Here is a 27,361-nt window from a genome sequence, read left to right as displayed (position 1 = left end):
AAACTAAGACGTAACACTACACTACGCGTTACTATTCCATCTCTCTCATCCCCTCTCTCTCTCTCTCTCTCTCTCTCTCTCTCTCTCTCTCTCTAAATACCTTTTTCTTTTACTCCCTCTCGCTCTCCACCGATAACGACAACCACATCAAATTAGAGCAGCAAGCGGCAGGGATATAATAGTAGCAACTTGCTAACTGAAATGTGCATATATCACCCTACGAATTACGCAATTTTTAGCTTCATCCCTATCTTTCACTATTTGCAAATGGTACTCTCAAATTAAATAATATTTTTTAACTTTTTTTTATTTATTTTAATGTCGGGTTGTTTGATAAGAAGAATTGCGGGGTATTGAATTATGAAGAAAAAAAAACACGGTAATGATGCTAATAAACACAAATACGGGGGTCTTATTTGTATATGTCTCGTGATATTAAGTTGTGATGGGGTTTTAACTGAGAAATGGGTAAATTATAGGGTGTTATTCGAAAATTTCCGCATAGGTAAGGGCCTGGGGCCTGGGACTGGGGGGAGGGGGAGAGAGAGAGAGAAGGGATAGTAATGGAGATCGGAGTTGCAGGAGGTACGGATGGGTGTGGTTCGGGTGTCGCTTTGACCCGTCCGTCCCCCTTTTGGCAAAGCTGAGGAGTTTTTAGTTTCTAGTGAGAGAAACCGAGGGATAGCAATCTCCCCCCCCCCCCCCCGGTCTCTCCGTCTCTTCCGCCCTATCCCTTTAAAATTCGTGCTTATTCGCCTTTTTATCCACTTACTTGATGGCCATTAACGCGATGTGTCATTCCACTGCCTCCCATGCCTCCACTACCTCTCTAGCCTCCCTACCCCTAAAACCCTAACCCTAAGCCCACCCCCCTCATCTACTACCTCCGTCCTTTTGCTTCCTCCCTTTCTTCTCCTCCCCCTCCTCTTCCTCCCCTCCCTTCCTCTCTTCTTCTTGCTTCCGGCTTTGGGTTCTTGCTTTTCGCTAGGGTTTTGGGGGAAAGGATGGGGATCGACCTCAACACCGTGGAGGAAGAAGAGGACGAGGCGGCGCCGTCGCCGCCGGCGACGGCGGCGCCTATAAGTCCGGCGCCGGCTGAGGGTGGTTCTCCGACGGGGTCGGTGTGTTTGGAGCTGTGGCATGCGTGCGCCGGGCCGTTGACGTCGCTCCCGAGGAAGGGGAGCGTGGTAGTGTACTTACCGCAGGGGCATCTCGAGCACTTGGGGGATGGAGCGGCGCTTGGGCGTTACTGTGTTCCGGCCCATGTGTTTTGCCGAGTTGTCGATGTCAAGCTACTTGTTAGTCTCTTTGCTTCGGTTCCATTTGGTTCTGAGGGGGAAAATGGTTCTGGATTCGTGCTCACCATGTGTCTGTTGGTTTGTTTCTTAAAACAGGCCGATGCGGCGACGGATGAGGTTTACGCACAGCTTTCGCTTGTTGCGGAAAGTGAGGTAAGGGATTGGTATTTTTTCCCAAAGGCTCTTCGAAAAGTTCTCTTTCACTAAAAAACCGGATTTTGCGGCGTGTTTGTTTCACTTCCTCAACTTCTCGGTAAGAGGGATATTTAGCGATGATACATTTGGTTTTTGCAGGAGGTGGAGCGACAACTGCGAGAGAACTGCAATGAGGGTGACGGGGAACCGGAGGATGCCGATGGCAAAAGGAGGGCGTCAGTGCCCCACATGTTCTGCAAGACGCTCACCGCCTCGGACACGAGCACCCATGGTGGCTTTTCTGTGCCTCGCCGAGCTGCAGAGGACTGCTTCCCTCCCCTGGTAAAAGATTACTACCTTCTCTTAGGAATTTTGATACTTCACCATGGAACAATCTGTTTACTATCTTTTGCTTGATTTTGATTCTTTTGGAATTAGGATTATAAGCAGCAGAGGCCCTCTCAAGAGCTTGTTGCTAAAGATTTACATGGCATGGAGTGGAGGTTTCGTCATATCTATAGAGGTATTATATTGAAGGAAATTAATTCTGTCTGATAAGGAAGAAACCAAATACATATCAGAAAATAGATGCACTATTTTAGGATTTTTTTTTATATATTTGTCTTCCATTTACTGCAATAGTTTTTGCTCGTTTCTGTTTATAGAAAAGGATTTTCTTTACCAACTTTTCTGTTTAACTTTTTTCTTAGGTGGGATTTAAAAGTGTCGTTATGAATGTCATACTTAAGAGCTGGATGAAAATTTAATCCTTTAAAATGTCAACCAAAAATAATATTATTCTGGGGGTAAATGCGTGATTACATATGCTTATAAGAATTCATCTTCTTCTGATAAATGTCTTGACTTCTGAAATTACAGGGCAACCACGTAGGCATCTTTTAACTACAGGGTGGAGTGCATTTGTAAATAGGAAGAAACTTGTTTCTGGAGATGCAGTGCTGTTTCTTAGGTACGGTTGTTGAGAATGTGGTTGACAAACTCACAGAACATTAGTTATAAAAAAAAATTTCCTGCTTCTGTAGAGGTGATGATGGAGAGCTAAGATTGGGGATAAGAAGAGCCGTTCAACTCAAACAAGGAGCTCCTTTTGCAGCACTGTATAGCCAAATTTCAAATCTTAGTACACCTGCTGGCGTTGCCAATGCTGTGTCTATGAAAAGCGTGTTCCATATCTATTACAATCCAAGGTTTGTAGCTTTTGTTTGTCAAATGAGTCATTATAGCAGGGGTTTGCTGTCTGGATATATGCACAGATCATCAGCAAACAATATCAGACAGTAATTGCTAGTTTTATCATTTTTAATTTCATTTTGTGGCTTTCTTCCTGGTAATTGCACAGCAATGCTTTAGGTAGTAGCTGTCATAAAAATGGATATTTGACAGTTTTGACGATAGTCCAACCCATGTTTCTCTAGAAGGAAGAGCACTCCAGCCTTTAGACACGTGAGGAAAGTTATTCCAATGTATTAGATTTACAGCACAAAGCTTTATAATCAAAATAGGAAGGGCAAATTTGAAGATCAGCTTTTGATTAAGAAAGTTTCAAACATGAAATTGTAAACTCAAGATGAGTGTCTAAGCAATATGCTCGTATGGACCCATAAGGTATAGAAATTTGTGAGGTTAGGGGAACCACTAAACTCACAAGACTTTCCAAGACCTAGAGATGGTAAGAGAATCTCTACGTCAAGCTATTTCAAGGTAGAACTTGTAAAGTGGGTAATAATTTTGAGCCTAGAGCATCAACATTCAACAAGCTCCTAATAATAATAGAGTGCTTCATCAAAAGTGGGGAGATTTATTTATGTTCTGGTAATATTAATAAGTGAAAATTCTTGACAAGCTAGAAGGAAATCTTTGGTTAAATTACAAATTGCCCCGTATGGTTTTGCCTAAAATTAAACGACTTCCTAAATTTTCATTTGTATCAACTTTGCCTCTTTGTCGTTTATACTATTATTTTTTTCATCCAAACTTAATAAACAAAGTACAAAATATTTTTAAATTATCAGTGATTTTTTTGCCATAATTGTCTTTCTCCTTTTATTAAATTTACTCACCATATACTAAAATTATCTTAAAAATATGGCTAAAAGATTCATATTTACTCAAACAATGGGATTTTTAGTAGTAATTTATATTTGCTCTATTAAGTTTAGATAAGAAAGTTGATGGTTTCACATTAGTTTAAATCGTAGGGGGTTAAAATGATACATATGAAAGTTCAAGAGTAGTCTGAATTTAGGTAAAACTATAGGAGGGCAAATTGAAATTACCCTAAATATTTTGTTGAGAAAAATATACTGATCAAATTAAAATTTGGCCTTAGATAGACGAAGTGTGTTTCTAGAATATCACAGCATTGTTGCGCAACCCTATTTGGCCGTGGTGCAATTGATGCAAAATATCCTTTGCTATTTCGTTACCCTTGTGCTCGATGAGCTAAGTTTTAATATTCTAGCACTAATTGGAGGCATAATATAATTATCATTGTATCCTTGAACTAGTGAGATGCTAAATAATATGTTCCGTCAAGTGAATTAAGTTGAGGTTTGGAATGGAGGTAATTGTCTCTCATGCGGATGCCATGGGATATAAGGAAAATAGTATCCTATTATTTTCCTGTTATATACTTATATTCTAACAACTTAAGCTATTTGAGAATGGTGATCTTATAGTTCATACTCAACACTACCCTCAATTTTGTGCTTTAAGACATGTTGATGGGCCTAATAAGTGGATATAAATTAATCAGATGGAAGTTTTATATTTTAAGTGATATATTTGCTTAGTAGAAATTAAACTTAATACCTTTATTTTGATACCGTGTCAATTTATCAATTACTCTAAAAGCTTATACTGTGTGAGAATGGTGGTCTTTATAGTTTATTATATTCTAACACCTGTACTTTTCTTATCAAGTAGCATAAATTTCCAGAGTGCCTATGGAAAACATTTGCCTTTTCTTTTTAATAATTTGCTAGATGCTGTCATCTTATACTCCTTTTTCTTACTTTAGTTGTCCTTAGGCTTGATATTGTCATTACCTTCTGAATCTGCTAGCAGTTACTTTGGAGCTAGTTCTTTTGTATGTTCAACTGATGTTTTGTCCTATGTAGAGACTGTGATAGGTTAAACCATTTAAATATTAATGTTAGTAATTCTAAGCAATTGCCAGTTTAAGAAATACCAACTTCTATCATATCAAAACAATCAGACGGCAAGAAAAATAGAGCTTATTGCCTTATTCATTCATTTTGCCCTACAATCTGCTGATTTTGAATTTGGGACTTGCAGGACAAGCCCATCTGAATTTATCGTGCCATATTGGAAGTTTACAAAGAGTTTCGGTAATCCGTTTTCGGTTGGAATGAGGTTCAAGATGCGATATGAAAGTGAAGATGCAGGAGAGAGAAGGTTTGAAGAACTCAACTGGCAGCACTTATCTTTTCTAGTTTTATATTTAAGATAAGGATTTCTACTTTTTCAGGTATACGGGAATGATCACTGGGATTGGTGACATCGACCCTATTAGATGGCCTAATTCAAAATGGAGATGTCTGTTGGTATAGCTTCACTTTATCTTCATTGATACATTGGATAGTATAATAACTATAATTAAATTGTATTGCATTCTTATTTTGAGGAAGAATGCAAGCTGAGTCAGTACTATTTGTCTGTCAGATCTTACTTTTGACCAGTGCAATTGTACAACTCATTACTCATTCCAAGCTCCTTCCTTCCCATCCTGACGACCATTCAAGATCTGTTTCTTTATAACTTTTTTCCTACTCATTTGGCAAAATTTAACTACTTGAGCTTTAAGGTTGTTATGTATCTACTTCTAAAATTTCAGGGAAGTCCATAATTTTTGATCCACCCCTTTCATCTTATTTTGGAGGTTAATATACAAATCACCGGCTTTACTGGCTGATAGTGGTGCCAAATGGCATTTATATTGGGTTGGATGAAAGTTATTAGAAGCAATATCTCTTTCCATGTGTATGAGCTCGTTACCTCTACTACGTACTCTGGCGCAGGGAAGTTAAAGATTAATGTAAATCTTGCCTACCTCTTTGCTTTTACGAGTGTTACATGCTAGCATCCTTTTATGCTAACTGTGCAGTTGCCTTAAAGATGCAAGGACTCCTACCCAATCTTGTGACTGTTTGACATGCTGGACTATCAATCATCTTTACTTTATCTTCCTCTTTGTTTTTGGTAAATTTTAGAGCATATAATAATTTATACTAAATAGAGTCAGACGTCCAAAACTTCTGCACATACGGTGTGCTGTTTAGTAAATTGCTATTCTCTTGCAGGTAAGATGGGATGATGATGTAGATTGTAGTAGACAAAATAGGGTGTCTCCATGGGAGATTGAGCCAACCGGTTCATGTTCAGGCTCCCACAGTCTGTTGACACCCTGTTCTAAAAGGACTAAAACATGTGCTCCCATGGTCAATCCAGATTTTCCAGGTCCAAGTAAGTCCTTGCTGCATAATAGAAATGTTATGTATCTCCCTTGTCACGTACTCTACTGAACTTTGCTTAAATGTCTACAGATGGAACTGGTTGTCCAGACTTCGGGGAATCTGCAAGATTCCACAAGGTCTTGCAAGGTCAAGAATTTTTGGGTTTTAAATCTCCTCATGATGGTATTGGTGTTGCAACTTCTCAGGCAACTGAGATGAGAAATATTCAATACTCTGACTTGAGGAGATGTTCCACCGATGCAGCTAGCATTTTAGGTGGTCCAAGAAGTGGTACTGGAAATCCAGTTGGAAACTCTGGATTTAAATACCATTGCGCAGGCTTTGGTGAATCTTTGAGATTCCAAAAGGTCTTGCAAGGTCAAGAAATATTTCCTTCTTATCAAGGAACTTCAACTGATGCAATTCCACAAAATGGTGGTTTTGGTCCATTTGATGGTGTGCATCTATCCGGCACTGCAAGTAGATGGCCTGGACATGTTCAGGGATATGCTTTTGCACAATCGTCAGTTCCACCAACTCAGGCATCTTCTCCATCGTCTGTTCTGGTGTTCCAACAAGCAAATTCTAAGCGGGATCTCCCACACTTCCAATTGCTGCATAACCGCATAGACAAAGGTGAAGATAGTAGCCAAAATGACAACTCTAAGCCTTCAGATGTTTCAGTGAGAAACGGTCAGACCTTGCCAAATTGGTCTCATCACATTGCTGGTAACAGTATTAGTGAACACTTTGAAATAGGGAATGTCCATACTCCTGAAAATGTCATCAGTCCTGGGTTAAACGGCGAGGATGTTAGCAGAAAGGGTTGCAGACTCTTTGGGTTTTCCTTAACTGAGAGGATTCCAGTAACCAATGAGGTGCACAGCATTGAGGAAAATAATTATGAAATTGATTTTCCGACTTCAGAGCCACAATTGCCTAAATCTCTGGGGCGCAGTTGCGCTACCGTAAGTGCTCTTTATGCTCTCTGTGCGGCTCCATTTTAGGAAACCCTTGTTGTTTCTTTATTGCAAATAAATACTGCAGGTTCACAAGCAAGGGAGTGTTGTAGGGAGGGTTATTGATCTTTCTAGGTTTGATGGATATGCTGGTCTGATTTGTGAGCTGGAACGTTTGTTTGACATGCAAGGCTTGTTGAATGACCCAGAAAAGAAATGGCATGTTGTCTATACAGATAATGAGGATGATTTGATGTTAGTTGGAGATGATCCTTGGCAGTTAAGCGTCCACTACTACTTTTGGGAGTTCTTATTCATCAATGATGCTGCCATCATCACTGATTCAAGCTTCTGATGTTTCTGCAGGCACTTTTGCAACATTGCCTCCAAAATACTTATATACACGCAGGATGAAGAGGAAATGACAGCATGTCGCCTGAAGATGTCTTTGGTTAGTTAGATGAAAGACCCTTTTTCCTTCAATGTCAACTGGACTGTAACCTGAGAATGTCCAAAACTTATTCCTCTATGCTCTTAATTTGCTTTTTATCTCTCTATCCGTGGTATCCAAACTACTATGTATGCCTTATGTTCTGCCTTAGTTACCAATTCCTGCTAGTGTATTGGGATTGAACACGTTGAACACAATGGAATGGTAATATTCAAGGGCTTCCTTGCCTTTCCATGTAGTGTTATTTTTTTCGGTTATATGTTCTATTTGTGTAGCTGATATATCACCCTTCATGGCGTTGGTTCTGTAGCATTGTAATAGTCAGAGATACGAGTGTTGTGGTTCGTATATGTGATTAATTTCCGTGGTACTAAACAATGCGGTAGAAATGTTAATTTTTCGTTATTATGGATTTTGTGATCGCCTGTTCTGACGCGATCAAACAGCATTCATAATATGAAAAAAAGAGTACTAAGCTTGATCAATTGGATCAGGCTCGATATTAATTGCAAGCCTGAGTTTGAGCACAGACAGGCTCGATCAGACTGAATTTATATTTATTAATATATTATGAATAATTGTCAATTAATAGCGTTATATGTTTCATTTGATTTTAAAAAGTGTAGACACTTCAAGATTTAACTCAGGCTATTTGATTTAAGCCAATTTGAAATAAGCTTAAATTTGGTTATCAAGCGGCGATCAACATTCATGGGAAGAATTATAAAGCATTCCCACTTCGACAAGATTCTCTGTTTCACAAATGTCTCAACAGTTAAGTGCTAAGCTTTATTGACTCTAGAATAATTTTTAAAATTTGCTAAGCTTCATCCAAGATTAGCTAAAAAGGTCCTTTGATGCTAGCAAGGTCAGTGCCCGTGAATAAGATATCCATGACTTGAACTTTTCCCTAGGTTTTGCGTCTTCAAACTGTGTAGATTGCTTCAATAGGAACTGAGCTTCAATAGGAACTGACAGTATCTATCACCAGTGGAGGACGTGATTCATTTACCTTGGTCAAATACTATATTCATTACAAAAGTAACTGGAACATACTAGTAGAGAGGAGGTTCTAGCAAATTTTTCTGCGCTTCATTCTGGTCCTATCCGTTCAGTCATCTAAATTAATTTACATGAGTATCCAAAAAGATGTAAAGTGGAACAGAGTATGGGTATCCCAAAAACTTAAAATGCCATCCTCTTCTTGGCTAAAATCATTCATCATCAACTTCAGTGAAATCTTCTACAACTGTAGGATGCAAATTGGTATTCTCTGCTGAGCGCAGCTCATCAATTTCAATAGGAAGTAAAGAATCACATACCACCCTTGTGGCTTGTAAAATTTTCGGACAGCCTGACCAAGCACATAAAGTAAGACACCAAACATCTCCTGGAAAAAAAGGAGGAAGAAAGGAAAGAAAGCAGTAGATTACCCGCAACAGGGCATTGAGGTTGTGGTTTCTTGGTTCTTATGTAATGCATTATTGGATCCCTTTCATAAATGTGCTTGCAATCCATACTGTAGCAGAGGAAACAAGAGGTTAAGCTTGAATGTGAATATAAAATGTTCAAGAAAATCCTGAACAAGCGAAGGATTATATGAAAGAAAGGACGCTACTACAGTATATCTCATCATGCTGGAGACAACTTCCTCGTATCATGTTTACATATACAAAAAGGTTTTCAGGGAAGTAGAGGTAAAAACACAAAAGAGAAGACAAAGAAGCAGTCATTAACAACCCTACCACAAAGCAAAGATGTTCTCACTGGACTTGAAAGAGGACTCTAGTTTTCATAGCAAATCAACAATAGAAAACTCATTAACGGGTTTTCTTTTTTGTAAGACTTGCTATCCATATTTTTATAATAAATCACCAAATACTGTCACTATGTAACATCCTATGCCAAACCATCATCGGGCAATTTTTTTCCCCATATAATGCTTGTATTCTTTAGTAGCTACGTTAATAACCTTACTGACTTACACTTGCAAGCATGAGCTTATGTGACTATGCTGATAAATATTAACATCAGAAATGAAACACGTTCAAGAGTATTTACCACCGAACTGGATTGGGCAGCTCAATTATAGGCTTCCCAGTTAATGGGCACGTGATATTCAATAAGTTACTCTGGGTACTGGTCATAATGATATCTTCTTGCTCTTCACCAGGCATCGGTTGACCTGCGTGATGGACATTCTGCAAATAGAACAACAAGAAGCAAATCCCACTAATTCAGGGTCAGTTTCATTCTGCAAAAACTGAGAAAACTAAAATTTCAAAAATAAACATGTAAATATAAACTTCATAAATATCAATCATTATGGGCTTTCACACTAAGGGAGATACAGACACAATTTAAGAGTGATTATACTACCAGCACCAGTCTCAATTTAGGAGGATGCAAGAGTGTCCTGAAAAGTGAGAGATAAAGAAGTATAACCAGAATTGCAAGTAGATCTGACTGTCAGTCTGTGACTCTGTTCTAGCTGAAGACCAGCAAAATTTGTGCTCTAAGTTCACAGTAAATGCTTTAAATTCCATAAGCAAAACCATCAAACTACGGCACATTGTACAGTAGTCAATTTCTATATTCTATTGGATGATCGTAATCTTTTGTGCAGGTTGTTCTCTAGATGGTCTAGTAGGCATTCTCTCACCTATCAAATCTACTTACAGCATTGCATAATAATATTTCCTTTGTAAGGGCAAAAATAACCAAGAAATATGTGTCACTTAAACCCTGAACCCTAAAACATGTCGGACTAAGCACTTGCTTGACCAGAATAATTCTTTTAAAACAAATATCATGAATATTCCCTTACAATTTTTTTAAAAAAAAACAGTAGCAATACAGAAATGATGTCATACCAGCAGCATTCAGCCACAGAATAAGCATGAAACTTTCAAATTCCAAAGATTAGATAACTGCTCAGAAACAACATTTTTGATTCATACCCAAATAGCTTCCTTGAACTGTCTGAGGAGTGGATTGCTTTGTGGATTGGATGGTGATGCTGCTTTAAGCTTCGCAACCTCATCCTCAAGCACCTTCTTGAAATCGGTGGGCTGTAACTCATCAAGCCATTTGAGAAATAACAAACAAAAAATATCAACATTTTACCACAAGCCACGCATTAGCAAAGTTTAAAGTTTCAATGAAACAGGGCTTTTGCCTTTTGTCAAAGAAAAAGACAAGTCTTAACAAATATAAACAGAAAGAATCACCTGATCGGAAGGCTGGTAGTTGCTGCTAACCGTTTGAATCGCCTCCGAGAACCGGGTGCAATCATCGTACGTATCGAGGAGCTCCAAGACCGCCTCTTCCAATCGTTCCACCTAGAAATAACACCGATAGATGGGAAATCGCGACTACTACGATGCGCTTGGGTTTTAGAAGCCCAGCAATACTTACCTTCTCGGATTGCTCTTCCTTCTCGAGGTCGACCGCGACTCCTTTGATTATGCCTAGGGCTTTCCGGATCTCCTGGAGATCAGAGGAAGCGAGGATTAGGATTCAGATTTAAGCTTTAGGGTTTTAGGGAAAGGGTAGTAGCCGTACCGCGATGAGGGATTGGTTCTCGGATGAGATGGCGGCGGCCGAGGTGGCGATTCTTGCGGCCCCGGAGTTATGAGACCGAGATGCGGACGCGGAGGCCATCGTCGTCGTCGTCTTCTCCCGTTTAGTTCTCGAGGAGTCTGGTCTGATGGAGGGAAAGGTGGGGGGGGGGAGAAAAGGAGGGAAACGGGGAGAGAATTCCCTACATCGCAGATGTAGGAATTCTATACAATTAAATCCTTGGCGACACATGATCGGCCCTGAGACCATAACTCTCGTCCTACTTTCTTGGGCCTTTAGGCCCAAACTAACATTTTGGGTTTGAGAACGATCTAATTAATCTCAAGCTATTAACCCACTTCTAATTGCCACCCTCATATTAGAATACAATGCCAAGCTTTCTCTGGCCACATTATTAGATGCACTCAGCTAATAATTACGACAACTCAAATTTTATGACTCCAAACCTCCAAACTTGGAGCCCACTAAAGCTCTATTTGGGCTCCAAATGGGGCTCCAAATTTGGAGTCAGCTACAGTTGAACTCCAAATTTGGAGCCCCATCTAAAAACTTAGAGCTCACCTCCGATATTATTTAACTTTTAGAAATACTAATTTTGCTCTACAAAAGTTTAATCTAAAATTTTAAATTTCTTTTGTATTCTTTTATTAAATAATTTAATTAATTAAACTGAATATATAATTAGTTTTGCTTTTTTAATAAAAATAATATCATTAAAATGTTCTTATCTAGACCTTTAAAATGAGTCTCATATTAAATTATTTAAGTTATTTTAAATATTTTATTTTTATTTCTTATAATATAATTTTAATATTTTTAATTAAAAAATAGTAATTTAAGATTTTTTTATGAAACTACTCAATATTAATCTTATTATAAAGATATCAATTAGAGTTTTCTAACTATATATTTTTTATTAAAAAATAATAACATTAAGACAATTTATTAAGTAATTTAAAATATAATATTATATTAATTAAATAATAAATATAGTGCACCGGGCTCGTGGCTCTATATTTGAAGCACTTCCTTGCTCTTATATATTCACAATTAAACATCTAACACATCAAAAAAACATTTTAATATCTTCAACAATATCTTCAACAAAAAAAAAGAAAAATCATTTAAACCCCTTGAGTTCCAAAATCCCAACAAAATCTTGGCACATCTAACGGTCCCACCAACTTGCCCAGAAAAATAAGGCCACTGCATTGAGTGCTCCACAACCTTTATTAGAAATTTAGGCAGCAGACTTTTCCTTTTGGCTTTTCCTGCTCAAAATTTCGTATCACATTTGTGCTACTATGGCCTACTCCATTGTTTGTGCCATCCAGGCTAGCAAAAGACCTCAACATGGCCAGGCATTACTTGTCCTTCAAAGCCTATCATTGTAGGATATTCACAATTTGGCATTGTAAATTTGGCACGAAAGCTACGTTACAGACGACTAGAAGCACAGATAGCCGCTTCACTTCCAACTTGGCATCTGATGACAGCCGACCAACCAACGTGCACGCAGTCAACTATACACGAACAGCCACGCAAATCTATATATTTAACGCACAGTGTGTGGACACTACCTGCTACCTCAATTATCTGGTGCATTAATCAAATCCCAACACTAAGTTTTTAATCGTTGCTAGTTAGTAAATGCTTTTGTGAATTGTGATGGATCCCTTTTTGTGACTTAATTGTTTGCCTCTCTTAAATTAATATATGTGTATATATAAACATGCAGCAAGGTGACTGTTTGAGACTTTTTTGCAAGTAAAACCTTGCTTTCGGAACTAAATATTTCTCATATGGCTTGGAAAAACGTGGCTTTGACATTGATATAATACCTTAACATCTTAATTAGTCAATAAACTTGAAGAAAATTATGCACACTTGTATTGCAATAATCATTAGTCAAAGATTAGCACTTCTGGGACCCTCGTTGGCGGGAACCTATCACACTGTAGACCGTATCATTTTATTATTGATTTGATACACACAATTATCGAGAATCTTTCGGAAATTTAGTAGTTAATTAGTTGCTTAATTAAGTGGGCATATCATGTTAAAGATGCATAAGAGATTGATTCAAACTTACCGAGATGCACATGGATTGATTCCAGATGCTATTCTCAGAGATTCGATGAGTAAACCAGTGACATTCTTACTAATAGCGAGTTATTAGGGGTTATCATTTTGCTCGTTAAAATAGTAAAACTTTAACTTGTAGTCTAAAAGATAATTAAGGAGCATCCATGAAAACCTATGAATTTCAAAAGTTATAAATATAAATATGAAATTTAAAAGGGCTTAAATTTTTTTTGAGAAATATACATGCAAAAATCTTTTATTAATATTAGAAAAATAATTAAAAACACTATATTTTTTAAAAAATTATTCTTATTCAATGAATCTCTCTGCATTTTTCTTTTAATGCATCAAAAATACTACTGTAGCAACCACGAAACAGAAATAATATAATTTGACTTTACTTTAAAAAAATTCTTGAAGAGTATCAAGATTATTTTAGCATTAGTAGTCATTTTAACTCATTTATATGATAACCGACAATTAAATAATTTCACGGCTGAGTATTTCTGAGGCATTTTAGCAAAATGAAAAGGTGAAATAGTAAATATAAAAAAAAAAAAGGTTTGAGTGTGAAAAATAATAAAGGTAAAATGTAGGTTGATTTTGATAAATTTCTCTTAATATTAAATTCTACGTATCACAAGGTAGTCGCCAGACAAGTAGTGATAAAATGGCCAAAGGGCATCCCCACTCACCCACTCTTTATCTCATATCCAAAGACTATCCAGCTCATTCCAGCCAATTCCATAATTCTGACAACCTCCCCCTCTCTTCTTATAATTCCCACTTTATATCTAATACTGTCGAGCAATACACACATCTCTACCACCACCATGGCTTCCCTCCTCGTCCTCCTCCTGCCCGCATTGCTCTCCCTCGCCTTCCCGTCCGCCTTGGCGCAGCCCGCTGCCCCGGCACCGGCCGGCGCGCCTCGCAACCTGACGGCGATCCTCGTCAAGGGCGGGCAGTACACCACCCTCATCCGCCTCCTGAAGGAGACGCAGTTGGACCAGCAGATCACCAGCCAGCTGAACAACTCCTTCAACGGCCTCACCGTCTTCGCGCCGACCGACAACGCCTTCAACAACCTCAAGCCCGGCACCCTCAACGCCCTCACGCAGCAGCAGCAGGTTGCTCTCGTCCTCTATCACATCCTCCCCACCTACTACAGCATGGAGATGTTCCAGACCGCGAGCAACCCCGTCCGCACCCAGGCGTCCGGCAACGACGGCGTCTACACTGTCAACATAACCGGCACCACCAGTCAGGTGCGCTTTGATATGTCTCCTTTTTAAGTGGAACGTTACACCCCTGCTTCGCTTTCCCTTTGGGGAGATTCACCACATATATATATCGTGCATGTCTTGATGATTAGGTGAACATTTCAACCGGAATCGACACGACGAGCATCACCAACACGCTCAACTCCGCATCGCCTCTCGCGGTTTACTCGATCGAGAAGGTGCTGCTGCCGTATGACATCTTCGGGGCGAAGCCGCCGGCTTCGTCGCCGCCTCCGGCTGGGGAGAAGCCCGGGAAGAGCCCGGCGGCGTCGGCCGACTCGCCTGATTCGGCAGCAGCGGGAAGCGGTGGCAGCAACGCGGGAGTTAGCTTGAAGAAAGGATTCCTGGGATGGAGTTCCCTTGTTGGTGTGGGATTGATGGGCGTCGTAGTGAATGTTTTCTGAGGAGTGGATGCATGCATGGTTTATCTTGCATTCGATTGCGTGAGCTAATTAATTATTTGTACCATTTTCCTTTCGGAGTTTGTTTTATCGATCTATTTGTTTTGTATATTATGATTCATTTAACTTGTCTCTTTTTCTCTCGATCGTGAAAATTTAAGAAAATAATAATAATACTTTTTTTTTTAATAAAAAAATTATCTCTTTGTGAGTATTGAAAAGGACACATGGAGAGCATCGAGATCTTATGCAGGTCCCAACTGTCGGAATTGCCTACGATTGCGGTTTTTCTACCAAACCAAGCATTACTTGACAGCCAATGACCGTATGCCGAGTATCTCGAGTATATAAATTCCTGCATATAATAAGCAATTTTGGGGTCTCGTATACTATACTATTTAAGAAAAGTAGTTCGATTATAAAGAAGGAACCTAAGCGTGGCCCTAGTAGAATGAATTGTCTGCATTAATTTAGACGATTAATTAGCAGTCCTCCATATTTTTAACTTGAAAACGTATGAGGCTACTCTTAATTAATAAAGATAATTTAAGATAATCTCTTCCTTACAGAGTAGTTAGTGAAAGGCTGTCAGTTGTCACATTGTAATCTGAAGGAAGTCGGTGCTCGGGATAACCTAATCATGCACGCGAAAGCAATTAACGAAGGATGATTAAGTGAAAACGAAAAGAAAGCATGTATCCTTCTTTCCTTGTATTAACCCAAAATCACTTGGCGTTATGTAATCTATAGAGTGAGTATAAGACGATAGATCATAATAAACCATAATCACCTTAACATTTAAACAGAGACACGAGAATCACAGAAGACTAGATCCTTAATCTCGAGCAGTCAACGCAAATCCCAAGATATTGCTCAGTATTCATATCCTAATGTACACTAAAGTATTATTAAAGATTAAGACACCAAACTCATGTCATAAAAATAAAGAGAGTCAACTTTGGAAAGAGATGCGTCGGTAGATCTCTTAAATCATATTTTGGAGTTATAATTAATACAAGTACAAGACAGTTAATTTATCATCAGCATACATGTCGAGCTAAAGTCTAACTTATATTTTGGAGTTATAATTACTACAAGTACAAGACAGTTAATTTATCATCAGGATACATGTCGAGCTAAAGTCTAACTTGCCGACGGAGATAATTTTATTTTTCCTAATTTTTATGCTCGATAATTGCTTGGATTGCCGACAATTATGAAATAATATTTTAATACTAATGCCATAATAAATAATACAAAAATAAAGAAAGAAAACAAGGTAGTTGGTTAGAACTAATGGCTTGTAATTCTCCCGTGGAACCTTCTCGATCAGGTTTAACCAATACTGGACATAATAAATATATCGAGTCGTACCTAGCACTACCTACTTGAGAGAGGCGGGGCAACAGCTAATTGGCCTGAACCCGGATTCTCGAGGTTGTAGGAACTTGCTACTACCTAGATACGTGCATGTATCGATACTTCTCATAGCCCAAAGATTATAAAGTACTATTGATAAATATAAGAAACTTACTTACCCGTGGAGTTGATAAGTATCCTTAGTCATACGGAAAGTTTAAATGATAAATTGATAACTTAGTGCAGATCTTAGCGGTAGTTAGTACGAATAATATTTTAACAATGCATATGATTTAAAATTTAGATTAAATTATTATATTAGCTGGATTTTAGTGTAACCTAAGTTGAAACCAATGACAAAATTCATAGAACCGTAAGTGTACAAGATCTAGCCTCCAATTCAAATCCAATCATATACAGCTCATTCGAACATATTCATACATCCATATCTCCTACCAACTATGCCCAACCCTAGCTTTATATCACTTGCACTCCCCCTCTCTTCCCTTCCACCATTCTAGCGTTTATTAACTGCTCTACAACCATGGCATCCTCACCCTTCCTTGCCCTCTTCCTCGTCGCCGCAGCTCTCGCGGTCGCCGGCACGCAAACCCTTGCCCAGCCTGTCGCCCCCGGCCCGACAGCTGCCCCGAATAACATCACGGCGATCCTCGCCAAGGGCGGGCAGTACACCACCTTCATCCGCCTCCTGAGGCAGAGCCGCGTCGACGAGCAGATCAACAGCCAGCTCAATAACTCCTTCAACGGCCTCACCGTCTTCGCCCCCACCGACAACGCCTTCAACAGCCTCAAGCCCGGAACCCTCAACAGCCTCACACAACAAGAGCAGATCGAACTCGTCCTCTACCACGTCCTCCCGCGATTCTACAGCTTGGCTCTCTTCGCCACCACCAGCAACCCGGTCAACACCCAGGCCTCCGGCAACAACGGTGTTTACACGATGAACATAACCACCACTACCAATCAGGTCAACATATCCACCGGCGTCGTCGTGACGCCGATCACCAACTCCCTCAGCACCGACTTCCCCCTCGCCGTTTACTCGGTGGAGAAGGTTTTGCTCCCGTACGATATCTTCGGGCCGAAGCCGCCTGCAGCTGCTCCTGCGCCGAAGCCGACGGGGTCGACGAAGAGTCCTCCTTCGGCGATATCAGAGGGGCCGTCGACGGACTCGAAGGGGAGCGGAAGCGATAGTTCCGGCGTGAGTTTTAAGTTGCAGTGGAGTTCTCTCGTGGGATTGGGTGTTATGGGTGTCATTGCAACTCTCTAGAGTACGTTAAATTATCCACTGTAATGTTGCATTAATTTGCATGGCATTGTTGGTCATTGGCTTGTTCTGGAGTTTTTGTTTCTTGTACATCTTCACAAGATTGATTCATGAATAATATTGCGGTTCTATTTTTATTTATCTTTTACTAAAGATTATTAGAAAGAGGGTAAAGATATGGAAACTCGCACTCCATTAATGTAGATCAAGCTGCCGAACCAATGGTCACGAGATAACGGAAGTTTTATTTATAGTCTTGCTGTGTTACTTCATTAAATTAATTAAAGTGCAAGCGGTTCCATCTGCCACGAGAAAAGGAAAAATTATTAAACTGCAGCATCTACCTGGCCACATGCATGTTGGCTTTATAATGTTATGGTTGATCATGGTCATCACCTACATTAGTTTAGAGATCGATCCACCTGTTGAGCTATAAGGGAGGACGAACCTCTCTACCTCCTTCTCTCTCCTTCTCTCTCTAGATTACAAACCACAAACTCGTGAGCCGCATAAGTTGACTTAGATATGCAGGTAACCATTTGACGACCAAGTTGCAGCTACGACTATGTTCATGCATACCCGAAGACTTTAATGGTAAAAGTAAAGAGAATCTATGCAAGTCAACTATCTCGATCATTGCGCGATTGATCTAAGAAAAAAAACTACTATATATATATATATATATATATTTCACACCCTTTTTGAGATCTAACATCTAGTAATATTTTTATAAGAAAGAGGAGCTTCTTATGGTGCTGATGTGTTTGTTACCGTTTCCAGAGTCAGTAGAAAAATAAATAAATAAAAAAGTTCCAGAGCCGACCAACGGGAAATTTATCCGGCTCTGGGCCAGTGGCATGTGAAAACCTGCCGTTCGACCGGGTCCACCGTTATATTTCGGGATCCCAATAAACCAGTGGTGTGTGTGTGTGTGTGTGGCAGCGTGCAGTTTAATTTTCCATGGATTTATCAATGAATGTACCAACACCGAGCCCATTTTCTTAATACACATAAACCCTTTTAAGTTATGAAAATTATCTCATCCTTTTAACAGTGTTAATCGATAATATCAAATACTCATTCTATCCTCAATTTTTATCTTGATTTTCTATAAAATAAGGATGAAATAGTCTCTGCAGTTGTAATCATGTGAAGAGGCATTTCGAAAATTTTATATATAGAAATAATTAAGACCATTTATCAATGGAGCTGAGCGTGATAGAAAATTATGAGGATTTATTTCTTTACGAAGTAAAAGAATGAAAATGGTATGAGTTATTAGCTATTTAGCTGACGAATTAATAAAGCTATATATGTTGAGTATATATTCATGGGCCTGGCCCATCTCGATAGGCCTAGAGATCTGATCGGGCATCGGCCAGGCCGAGTGGACCCAAAGTCGGGCTTGACTCAGGCCTGGGATGAGCTTGTTGGATCGGGTTCGAGCCGAAGGACATGACTGTGACTAAAATTTCGGGTATCTGTGACGTCACCATGAGTCTTTGCGTGAAATCAAGAGCACGCATATTTTTGAGAATAATTTATTCACAAAATATTTACAAATATCGAGATATTTATTTTATTAAACATTGAATTTTTTTAACTAAACTTTAAAAAAAATTATGAAAGTATTCTCATTCAAGCTACACCAACCTTACCCAAGCTATTTGCTGTCTTTCATTTGTCTTGGGATCTCTTGTTTAGGGACGAAGAACCAATCCCATATCCTATAAGATAGAAGAAGAATTTAAGGACAATTTACTCGAATTTATTTTCTTTCCTTTTGCTTTAGATGTCTTGTCTAAAAATTAAGTAAATTCGTGGTTTAAAAAGAAGGAATTAGGGCTTTTTTATTATTTTAGAATAAAATATTTGCAGTTAGATAGGATATTTTATTTTTATGCCTTCTCCCTAACATTATTAATCTAAAATATTTTTTTAGTCTCGTTTACTTCAAAATTGACTTTTTTCTTATTCTATAATATAAATACTATTCATCAAAATTATATTTTATCTCACACACTAACTTAATTACTAATGTATTTTTAATATCCATTTCATGAATATATTTTATATTAAATCAGAAAAGTATTCATAATAATTATATAAAAAAAAAATTTCTCATATTTTATTTCACTTTATATAAAATAAAAAATAATTATTTCTAGAACGAAGATCTCATTTTTTTGAGAATAATAATAAAAACATACCTAATCTAAATTAACGAGGCCAAAAAAGAGATTAAAAAAGATACGGCGTAAACTATAAAAAGGTTAAGAAAGGGGTAAGAGTGTTGAATTCAAATTTGTCTTTTTTATTAGGCGTATGACGTCACATACGTCGCTTGTCCACCGAAGCAAAGGAAAATCCCACGTGGCAAAACGGGAGGGTCCGTATTTCGGCGTGCGAGCTTCCACGTGGATAACTCGTTAACGTGTTGATCCCACACGATTGGAAAAATTTCCTTCGCCGCCACCGAACTGGCCAATGGCTTGTGAGATTAGAGAGCTCGAAAATTTCCACGTTAGCGATGTCAGGGTTAGTGGATCAGTCTACTCCATGTGCTCTTGGTTTGACCGATTTGAAAGTCAACTCGACCGCCCTCGTTTTTTTCATTCGTTTGCTGTACTTGCTATACCCGGAAGGACGAGAGCATGGTACGAATTAATTATTCCATTAACTCGTCATCCGTGTATGGCTGTGCGAATTAATTTGGTATTCAATTATAAAATATTTCATGTGCCCCAGAATTATCCTACTAAAATTTGATAATTGGTGAGTAAAGATTATGATTAAGAATCATTAGACAGAAAGGGAAGATAGTATTTGAATCTCTAGCCTCGGCATAAAAAATAGCTCGGTTTGAGTTCTAAATAAGTCTAAGTCAAGCTAATTTATTGAGCTCAAATATATTATTAAGTCTAGTTGAGCTAATATTAGCTTGCTTAAATTCAGCTTAAATAAGCTCATATAATATATATATAATATTTTTAGAATCATAATAATAAATTTTATCCTCTGTAATACCGATCACGAACTCTCTCTAAAGTCTCATATCTTCTCTTTGGCCTCATCCGCAACTCCGTCATTTTTGTCCACCTCCACGACCCTACCCTTTAGCGTTCCCACTCCTTCGTTAAGCCCTTGTTGATGGGACATCCATCGACCCCTTTGTAGCTAACATAAAAGATTCTATACATTCGTAGCTTCTATACATCTATCATTTTTAACCCATTTCTTTAGACAAATACTTTGAATTTTTTCCTTTTCTGGATGATAAATATTTATTAGAACATGGAGTGTGAATCAAAATTTATGTTTGAATTGATATTGAGATATGCAGATAGGGCGTTCTCCGTTATTTATAGTTTTTCAACAACTTCTATTACAAGGTTTGACATGATCCTTCCAATCCTACTCAAGAAGATCTAGTTATTCTCCGGGTCGTTGCGATGTGAATACTTTACAAGCCATTGAGTTAAGCTTGAGCTAAGATAATTTTACATCTCGAGCAAGTCGAACTTGAGGTTAACTCACTCAAGCTCGAACTCAAATACACCCTTAGCTAAAACTTTTTTCTACTCTCTTATAAGCTATAATAAAATAAAGAAAAGCATACCCATTCAACTATTAGAGAGGTTAGCACTCTGTACTTTTGTTTATCCATATAAATCTCCTGTATTTTTAGTTTAAGAAATCTATATATTTATTTTAGAATATATATATATACGAATAAAAGACGGCAATATTTTATGAAATAAAATCATCTATTTTTTTAATACAGAAAATAGGCAGATCAATCCCCCAAGAAATTCTCATCCGCTGCGTAATCCGAAGCAGCAAGGTACCTACGTTTGACGGAGGATACATTGTACTCGGTTTTGTATGGCAAAAATATCTCCGGGACCACCGTGTAGGCACCACAGCGTCATGGCACGTCATCCTCTTTGCCGCTTTCGTTGTCCGGGTCAATGCATGGGATTGGTAACGCTGCGTCAGAGATGGAGCGACAACGTCGTGCGGTACCATTCGGCTCACGCGTATCCACGTCATCCCAAACTCGAACACGACTCACTTGCAGCTCCAGCCATCCAGTCGACGTCATTCGTGGTCTCCCATGACGCCATCCCCCGACCTCTTATTATATACCTCTCCCTCTTCCAACCTCCCATCTCCGTATCCTTCTCCCTTGGCTTCGGAGGAAAAAAAGAGAGGAGAGAAGTAATTAAGGAAATAGAAGAAGAAAGGAGAGGAATGCAGCAAGCGATCCCGTACAGCACCGGCCGGGCGACGTGGCTCGGCCAGGCGGAGGCGCACGAGCGACGTGTCGCAGAGGGAAGCTTGAGGAGGGTGGTGGCGGAGAATCCGGTGGTGGTGGTGGGGTCGGCGGGGTGCTGCATGAGCCACGTGGTGAAGCGGCTGCTGCAAGGGCTCGGGGTCAACCCCACCGTCTTCGAGGTCAACGACTCGGCCCAGCTCGCCGAGGAATTCGTCGCCGGCGCCGACAAGGCCGGAGAGTTTACGATGCCGGCGATTTTTATCGGGGGCAAGTTGATGGGGGGTTTGGACCGCCTCATGGCCGTCCATATCTCGGGGGAGCTCGTGCCAATCTTAAAGCAGGCCGGCGCTCTCTGGCTCTGACGAATAAAATTGACCGGCGTGATCTAATCCTGGCCGGCCGGCTGGCTGTATCAAATGGGTACACCCAAGTTATTTTTCCTTTTTCCTTTTTCCTAAGTTTTTGATTGCACACTCGTTGTTGAGAGTGATTTTAGGGATTTTTTTTTTCTGGTGTTAATTAGTGGTAGTCATATAATTAATTATATGCGTGGTTAAATTTTGTAAAATTTCTCTTGTAAAAAAAAAATAATTAATGATTTTTTCAAGAAATACAAAATGGAATTCTCCGGATCTCCTCATTTATAAAATGTATGGCTTGAATCCAATAACGCATTACGACATAATTATATTTATATTTTTAAGGGTGGATATAATTTTTAATAGAATGCCGATTGTTTACAGAGCTGACGTCCTTACACTTCCAGCAACATGACATCATCCAACTCTTAGATATTGCAAATTTCCATCATCAACCAATAACCGACGTGGCGGCCTAACGTGTGACTAAATAATGAACTAATCGGGGGTCTATTTAAGCTCGATTTATTTGCTGATCAAAAGGAACACGCATTTGCCATTTCTAGCATCTGGTTCTGCCGACATGCGGAGCTTATTTATTTCTTAGTTGGCTTCCAGAACTTGGAAGTGATTGACTTCTGGTCAACAGAAGCTAATAGGATACGGCAAATGGCTTGAAGGCGGGAAGGCGATTCTTCCCTATTTGTGCCAGTCCCTTAGCTGTTAAAGTGGTGTCTGTTTCAATCCACTTGCTAATAGAACCACTGTTCTAACAATCCACGGAGAAGAGAGAGGATTATAGTAAGGCAACTACCAACTTTCTGGAAATCAACCAAACCTGCGAATAAATAGTCGAAAAGGTTGTTATGTTAAGAAGTCAGAACTAACAACCACGTTGACATCATGACAGTTTTTCTCATGCTGCAGGCTGCGAAGATAAATAGACAAATACATGTGCATTCGCGTAAGAATTGGTCTCCTTTTTCAAACGAAAGACAATTTGCATTCACTTTCTGGTAATTGCCCAAGGCTGGCTCAAATAATTTATCTAACAAGTTCATGAAGATTTTTGGACCGAACTCTCAATTCAACATGAAGACTGGATTTTATCAACACCACCGAAGAAAGTCATGCAGCAGCGTTTCTAATGATCGATTCAGTAATCACCAAATCCATTGGCACGAAGGTGGATGTTTCTAATGATCGACTCAGTAATCACCAAATCCATTGACATGAAGGTGGATGTTGCTGAGAACGATCATCAATTACGCGGACTCCAGCAGATCAATTCCAACTTCCAAGGCTCTGCCTCCTATTTTAAAGTTCATTTTCTCCAGATAGGATTCATTAGCAGAGTCCAACTTTCTGCTCTTTGAAGTAACAGCTTGAGTATGCCTTTGCAAAATATGACCAATTCTTGTGTTCTAAAGTGTATCAAACCATGAATCAAAGTCACTTACAGGGTTTGAGCGCGGAGCATGCGGAGACTTTTGGTCCTGCTCATTTGACAACAATGTGAGCTTCTGGACTTCAACGTATCCAGATGATTCTGCAAGTAAGTCATCTATTGAATCACCAGGAGGTACCATGGAACCAATCTGTCTCACGGATCCAGAGTCACTGATGATATCTGAACCCAAAGATGAATGAGAAGGGAGACTTATGGCAGGCCGTGCTCCTGTCTTTGGTGCACTTGCTGAATCCTTCTGTTCTTGAGGAGAAAGTGAAGTTGCTGCAAACAGGTCATCAAGATCGTCGTCGAGGGAAGTCACTGCAAAAATTCCTGGGGAGCTAACTTTTTGTGTAATAGAGTAGGGGACTTTATCACCCAATGAACCGGATCTTATATCCTGGGAACTTGAAATATTCTCTATTGATCCATCTGCAAGGGAACTAGAAAGACTAGTATCCCCAAATGAATTGAGAAGCATGTCAAGCTCTGCTTCTGCTTTGTCTGCCTCAAACCTGGAGGTTTTGCTCTGTTCCGAGTCTGGAATTATATCTACAATGGCTGGTGACATCAAAATTTTAGCTTCTTTGGTATCAGATTGCATTAGCAGTTGTAAGTCCTTGTCAGAATCTGGCTTAGTGGATAGTGATGTAGAAGTTGGCGGTAGAAATTTCTCCACTAATGAACCTTGTATAATTCCAAGGTCAGTGTAAAAGTTGCTAGAAAAACTCTGGCTAATTACATTCTTTTCTGATTTCACATTATTGAGAATTGAAGGTTCAGCATAACCATGTTTAGTGTCATTTGATATAGACATGTCCAATTGCTCAGATTCGCGGTTGTCCTTTGACCCATCTGCAGACTGCAGAATCAAACAAAGGGGATCATACAACAAATAAAGATACTTGAAAAGCAACTACTGAAGAAACATAAATTCCCACATTTATTTTCACAGATATCAAAAGAAGAGAAAAAAATGGTTTGTCTATCCCATGTAAGAAAGTTGGGGATATTGTTTTCCTTAATGGTGACTTTCGAGTTCTTCTCCAAGGGTAAACAGCCCCAATGGGTAAATTTGGAGGTATGCCAAGTTCAATCATCCGAAATTGCAATCAATAAGGTAGATATAGCAACCTGCCAGCTAACCATCGTAGTTTCATGGGAAGCCTTATAATTATGTGATTTTTCACTTTAGTTAAGAAATCAATATCAGTACTTGAAGGGCTGACAATCTGATGTCAAGTTCACATCATAATACAAACTAGCTCAATCCTCCCGTTGAGTCTTTTAGACAGAGTTGTGCCTTGATAGCTCATATTGTAAGCATGTGGGCTGGAAAGTGACACTTTTACGTTTTGAAACATGGACTTTAGCAGTATTAATAAATCTCCAAAATCCAAATTGAAAGTACAAGAAGACCCACATTAATAAGGTCAATTGGAATATTTCACTTTTATAACATGAATGGTACGAAAGCAGAGTTTAAATTTTAGTTTGCAAAGTGAACCTATGGTACTCAGGATAGTGAAAGACCAGAATTTAAAATAAGAGTAAAAAGGGAGACTAGAAGTTCCAACATTTGTCTTCATTGATTAGTCTAACAAAGAAGGAAACAGAAAGAATCACATCGGTAGGTACTTCTCAATCTAAGTTACCTCAATTTTTTAGAAGTACTTCAAGTAAATTAGCACTGCACCTGATCTTACAAATCATTACAGCCAACAAAATTGTGTTGACAGATGCTTCAGGAGAAAAGGCATGAAAGAATTTCACTATTTTAGGGTTACGAGGGAAATAATTTATGCTACATAAAAAGGGTAATCATGAGAAATGCTCATCATATGAACTCTCATTAATAGTCATTGAAAAATAGCATCAGGTTTCGTGGGTATCCTACACTTAGAACTTTGAGCTCAAGTTAATTAAGTTTTTAACTAGAAGTACCTACCACTAAATCTGGTTGGCATTCAACAATAGGTGTAAGAAACATTTACAAGAGTCATAAGGTAACTACTAACTATTTTAGGGTTTTGCAGTTAGAACCTTCATTGTTGGGATAACCAATTAAGAAGTTGCGCATTTGAAAAATGAATGCTTAAAAGAAGTCTGATAAAAATAAAATCATAACCAGCCAACCAAGAAGTATGCTTACCAGATCTTCAGTTAATAAATCTGCTTCAATAAAAAGCCTTTGTGAGAGCTTAAGTTTTGAAAGTTGTTCAGCAAGAGCATGCAAATCCATTGAGAGAAAAGGCACCTGATAAATCAAGAAGTATCAATATAAAGAGCAATACAAACAAGAACTGCAACCTACTTGTGTGGGTTTTGGAAAGCTCTTATCAATATGTAATAATCACAAAAAACCTTAGGGGAATAAAAGTGGGAAGTAATTGACCAAGACAACATAAATGGGACATATTTGAAAAAAAAAAACAATACATAGAAATTCTGATAGCTTTCAGTAGATGGTTGTGTATGAAAACAATAATAAATCCTGGAAAGTCAAAATATCACTACCTCATAATTTGAAGAGGGATCATCATCCACGATGAAATTGTCATCTCGGCACCAAGATAGAAGCCCTTCTCCCCTGATAGAAAGCATAGAGCTCGCTCCCTGCATAAAATCTAGAGAGACTGAAAGTCAAGATCCACCTCAGAATTGCGAATAAATTTGGTTAGCACAAATTGTGGTGAACAAAAGAAAGCACTTTAACATTGGCAAAATTGCCGGAAACTCACTAAGAATGTAACGAAATGCGAGAAAATGTTAAATCATTATAGTGGTTCACAGAGATTGCGAGGTCTGAAGATTTCCAAAAATTGATATCCTGCAGCTTGTGAATCAATTTTTCCCAAACATAAGATCCTAATCTGCCTATGCTCCAGAAATTACATGCAATTCTGGCCACAATCGAGCAGTTTCGACCAGAACTCCATAATTTTCATCAGGTACCTCTAGTAGAACTTAAATAGATGTATGCATTAGAAAATTAAAAAGGGGGATTTATATAACTACAAAGACAAAATTTCAAATGGAACTTATATAAGCATATTTTTTAGAAAAATTAAGAAATGTGCGGTTCGTATAGCTACGATGACTAAGTCCCAAATCCCATAAATCCTATCTAAAATTCATAAAAGGAGATAACTTTCGAGTAACCTACATTAAATCTAAAAGTAGGGCACCGTTTAAGGACCAATTTGCGAAGGAACCCATGTAAACCAGTTCAAAGTAATCATCGGCACTAATTACGCGCAATTCAATTTGCTCTTATTACTTCTCCACAGAACCGCATATACAAAGTGAGACGGGGCAAAGTGACTACCTAATGGAATCTCATCAAACGAGAACTGAGAGCCAAGCTCGCCACTCTCCTTTGGCTGTGCCCGAGCCTGCTCGACCAACCAACCAAAGTCCGCACCTTTACTCTTGGGCAATACCTCAAATGCCTTATCTTCAACTGGGTTCTCGTCTCCATCGCCACCAGCCTCATCGTCGTATCGATCCCAGTTCGAGGGGAGTTCGTGGGCCCGTCGGGGCTTCTCCTCCCTTGTGGCTTGGGACGCCTTCTTCTTCTGGGCGACAGCAGAGGGCGTAGGATGGTTCCTGCGACCTTTCTGGGATTGGATCCTTTTTGACTTGGCGGTGGATTTCGGATCCATGGAGACGGCTATGTCGTCGTTTTCTTGTTCTCTTGCGGTTTGCTTTTTGTTCTTCTTTCTTCGCCGCGACAAGCGTTTGATCTTTGGGGAGAAGAACGGAATAGGTGTCGACTTGTTGGAGAATAGATAAGCCCATCTTATAATGGGCTCCAAAGAGAACTACTCGGTTAAGGTCCAACATTATATTGTCATCATGGATCGGGTAAATGCACCAAAAGACCCAAATCCGAAAAGATCAGACCCATCGATCAAGCACTCAACGGCTATTACG

The 27,361-nt window shown here is 39.1% G+C and overlaps 6 protein-coding genes across 6 annotated transcripts; 4 read left to right on the top strand and 2 right to left on the bottom strand.

The window, feature by feature from the left end:
- Positions 1–515: 515 nt before the first annotated feature.
- On the top strand, positions 516–7,571 carry LOC140775200 (auxin response factor 15-like). The gene is made up of 12 exons (XM_073118485.1): positions 516–1,298; positions 1,395–1,451; positions 1,593–1,775; positions 1,872–1,956; positions 2,313–2,403; positions 2,477–2,641; positions 4,752–4,871; positions 4,945–5,020; positions 5,777–5,939; positions 6,020–6,897; positions 6,977–7,167; positions 7,255–7,571. The coding sequence occupies exons 1-12, from the start codon at positions 1,005–1,007 to the stop codon at positions 7,346–7,348; spliced, it is 2,397 nt and encodes a 798-aa protein (XP_072974586.1). The 5' UTR covers positions 516–1,004; the 3' UTR covers positions 7,349–7,571.
- Positions 7,572–8,182: 611 nt separating this feature from the next.
- Positions 8,183–11,078, bottom strand: LOC140762968 (E3 SUMO-protein ligase MMS21). The gene is made up of 7 exons (XM_073100966.1): positions 10,904–11,078; positions 10,757–10,828; positions 10,570–10,680; positions 10,300–10,410; positions 9,401–9,540; positions 8,773–8,858; positions 8,183–8,693 (listed from the first exon to the last, which is right to left on the bottom strand). Exons 1-7 carry the CDS (start codon positions 11,000–11,002, stop codon positions 8,554–8,556), a joined length of 759 nt encoding a protein of 252 aa, XP_072957067.1. The 5' UTR covers positions 11,003–11,078; the 3' UTR covers positions 8,183–8,553.
- Positions 11,079–13,718: 2,640 nt separating this feature from the next.
- Positions 13,719–14,834, top strand: LOC140762444 (fasciclin-like arabinogalactan protein 6). Its single transcript, XM_073100252.1, has 2 exons — positions 13,719–14,274; positions 14,382–14,834. Exons 1-2 carry the CDS (start codon positions 13,840–13,842, stop codon positions 14,691–14,693), a joined length of 747 nt encoding a protein of 248 aa, XP_072956353.1. The 5' UTR covers positions 13,719–13,839; the 3' UTR covers positions 14,694–14,834.
- Positions 14,835–16,499: 1,665 nt separating this feature from the next.
- LOC140762111 (fasciclin-like arabinogalactan protein 9) lies at positions 16,500–17,476 on the top strand. Its single transcript, XM_073099730.1, has one exon. It carries the CDS (start codon positions 16,594–16,596, stop codon positions 17,338–17,340), a length of 747 nt encoding a protein of 248 aa, XP_072955831.1. The 5' UTR covers positions 16,500–16,593; the 3' UTR covers positions 17,341–17,476.
- A 4,115-nt stretch (positions 17,477–21,591) lies between these two features.
- LOC140759709 (monothiol glutaredoxin-S9-like) lies at positions 21,592–21,978 on the top strand. Its single transcript, XM_073096345.1, has one exon. The coding sequence runs from the start codon at positions 21,592–21,594 to the stop codon at positions 21,976–21,978; it is 387 nt and encodes a 128-aa protein (XP_072952446.1).
- Positions 21,979–22,106: 128 nt separating this feature from the next.
- LOC140765771 (uncharacterized) lies at positions 22,107–27,298 on the bottom strand. Its single transcript, XM_073104999.1, has 4 exons — positions 26,754–27,298; positions 25,943–26,052; positions 25,578–25,682; positions 22,107–24,287 (listed from the first exon to the last, which is right to left on the bottom strand). Exons 1-4 carry the CDS (start codon positions 27,088–27,090, stop codon positions 23,400–23,402), a joined length of 1,440 nt encoding a protein of 479 aa, XP_072961100.1. The 5' UTR covers positions 27,091–27,298; the 3' UTR covers positions 22,107–23,399.
- Positions 27,299–27,361: the final 63 nt, after the last annotated feature.

The sequence above is a fragment of the Typha angustifolia genome, chromosome 1 (genome assembly GCF_048772165.1).
Source record: "Typha angustifolia cultivar Huaian chromosome 1, ASM4877216v1, whole genome shotgun sequence".
Lineage (NCBI taxonomy): Eukaryota > Viridiplantae > Streptophyta > Magnoliopsida > Poales > Typhaceae > Typha > Typha angustifolia.
The sequence above is the reverse complement of the archived record's forward strand: the minus strand, read 5'-3'. Positions and strand labels throughout refer to the sequence as shown.

Excerpts from the sequence above, each read along its gene's own strand:
- LOC140775200 (XM_073118485.1), top strand. The coding sequence starts at position 1,005 with ATGGGGATCGACCTCAACACCGTGGAGGAAGAAGAGGACGAGGCGGCG. Across the intron at positions 1,299-1,394 it reads TTGTCGATGTCAAGCTACTT|GCCGATGCGGCGACGGATGA; the intron begins GTTAGTCTCTTT and ends TTCTTAAAACAG. Across the intron at positions 1,452-1,592 it reads CGCTTGTTGCGGAAAGTGAG|GAGGTGGAGCGACAACTGCG; the intron begins GTAAGGGATTGG and ends TGGTTTTTGCAG.
- LOC140762968 (XM_073100966.1), bottom strand. The coding sequence starts at position 11,002 with ATGGCCTCCGCGTCCGCATCTCGGTCTCATAACTCCGGGGCCGCAAGA. Across the intron at positions 10,681-10,756 it reads AGGAAGAGCAATCCGAGAAG|GTGGAACGATTGGAAGAGGC; the intron begins GTAAGTATTGCT and ends TGTTATTTCTAG. Across the intron at positions 8,859-9,400 it reads CTGCCCAATCCAGTTCGGTG|TATGGATTGCAAGCACATTT; the intron begins GTAAATACTCTT and ends CCTCTGCTACAG.
- LOC140762444 (XM_073100252.1), top strand. The coding sequence starts at position 13,840 with ATGGCTTCCCTCCTCGTCCTCCTCCTGCCCGCATTGCTCTCCCTCGCC. Across the intron at positions 14,275-14,381 it reads TAACCGGCACCACCAGTCAG|GTGAACATTTCAACCGGAAT; the intron begins GTGCGCTTTGAT and ends CTTGATGATTAG.
- LOC140762111 (XM_073099730.1), top strand. The coding sequence starts at position 16,594 with ATGGCATCCTCACCCTTCCTTGCCCTCTTCCTCGTCGCCGCAGCTCTC.
- LOC140759709 (XM_073096345.1), top strand. The coding sequence starts at position 21,592 with ATGCAGCAAGCGATCCCGTACAGCACCGGCCGGGCGACGTGGCTCGGC.
- LOC140765771 (XM_073104999.1), bottom strand. The coding sequence starts at position 27,090 with ATGGATCCGAAATCCACCGCCAAGTCAAAAAGGATCCAATCCCAGAAA. Across the intron at positions 25,683-25,942 it reads ATCCCTCTTCAAATTATGAG|GTGCCTTTTCTCTCAATGGA; the intron begins GTAGTGATATTT and ends TTGATTTATCAG. Across the intron at positions 24,288-25,577 it reads ATTTATTAACTGAAGATCTG|TCTGCAGATGGGTCAAAGGA; the intron begins GTAAGCATACTT and ends TTGATTCTGCAG.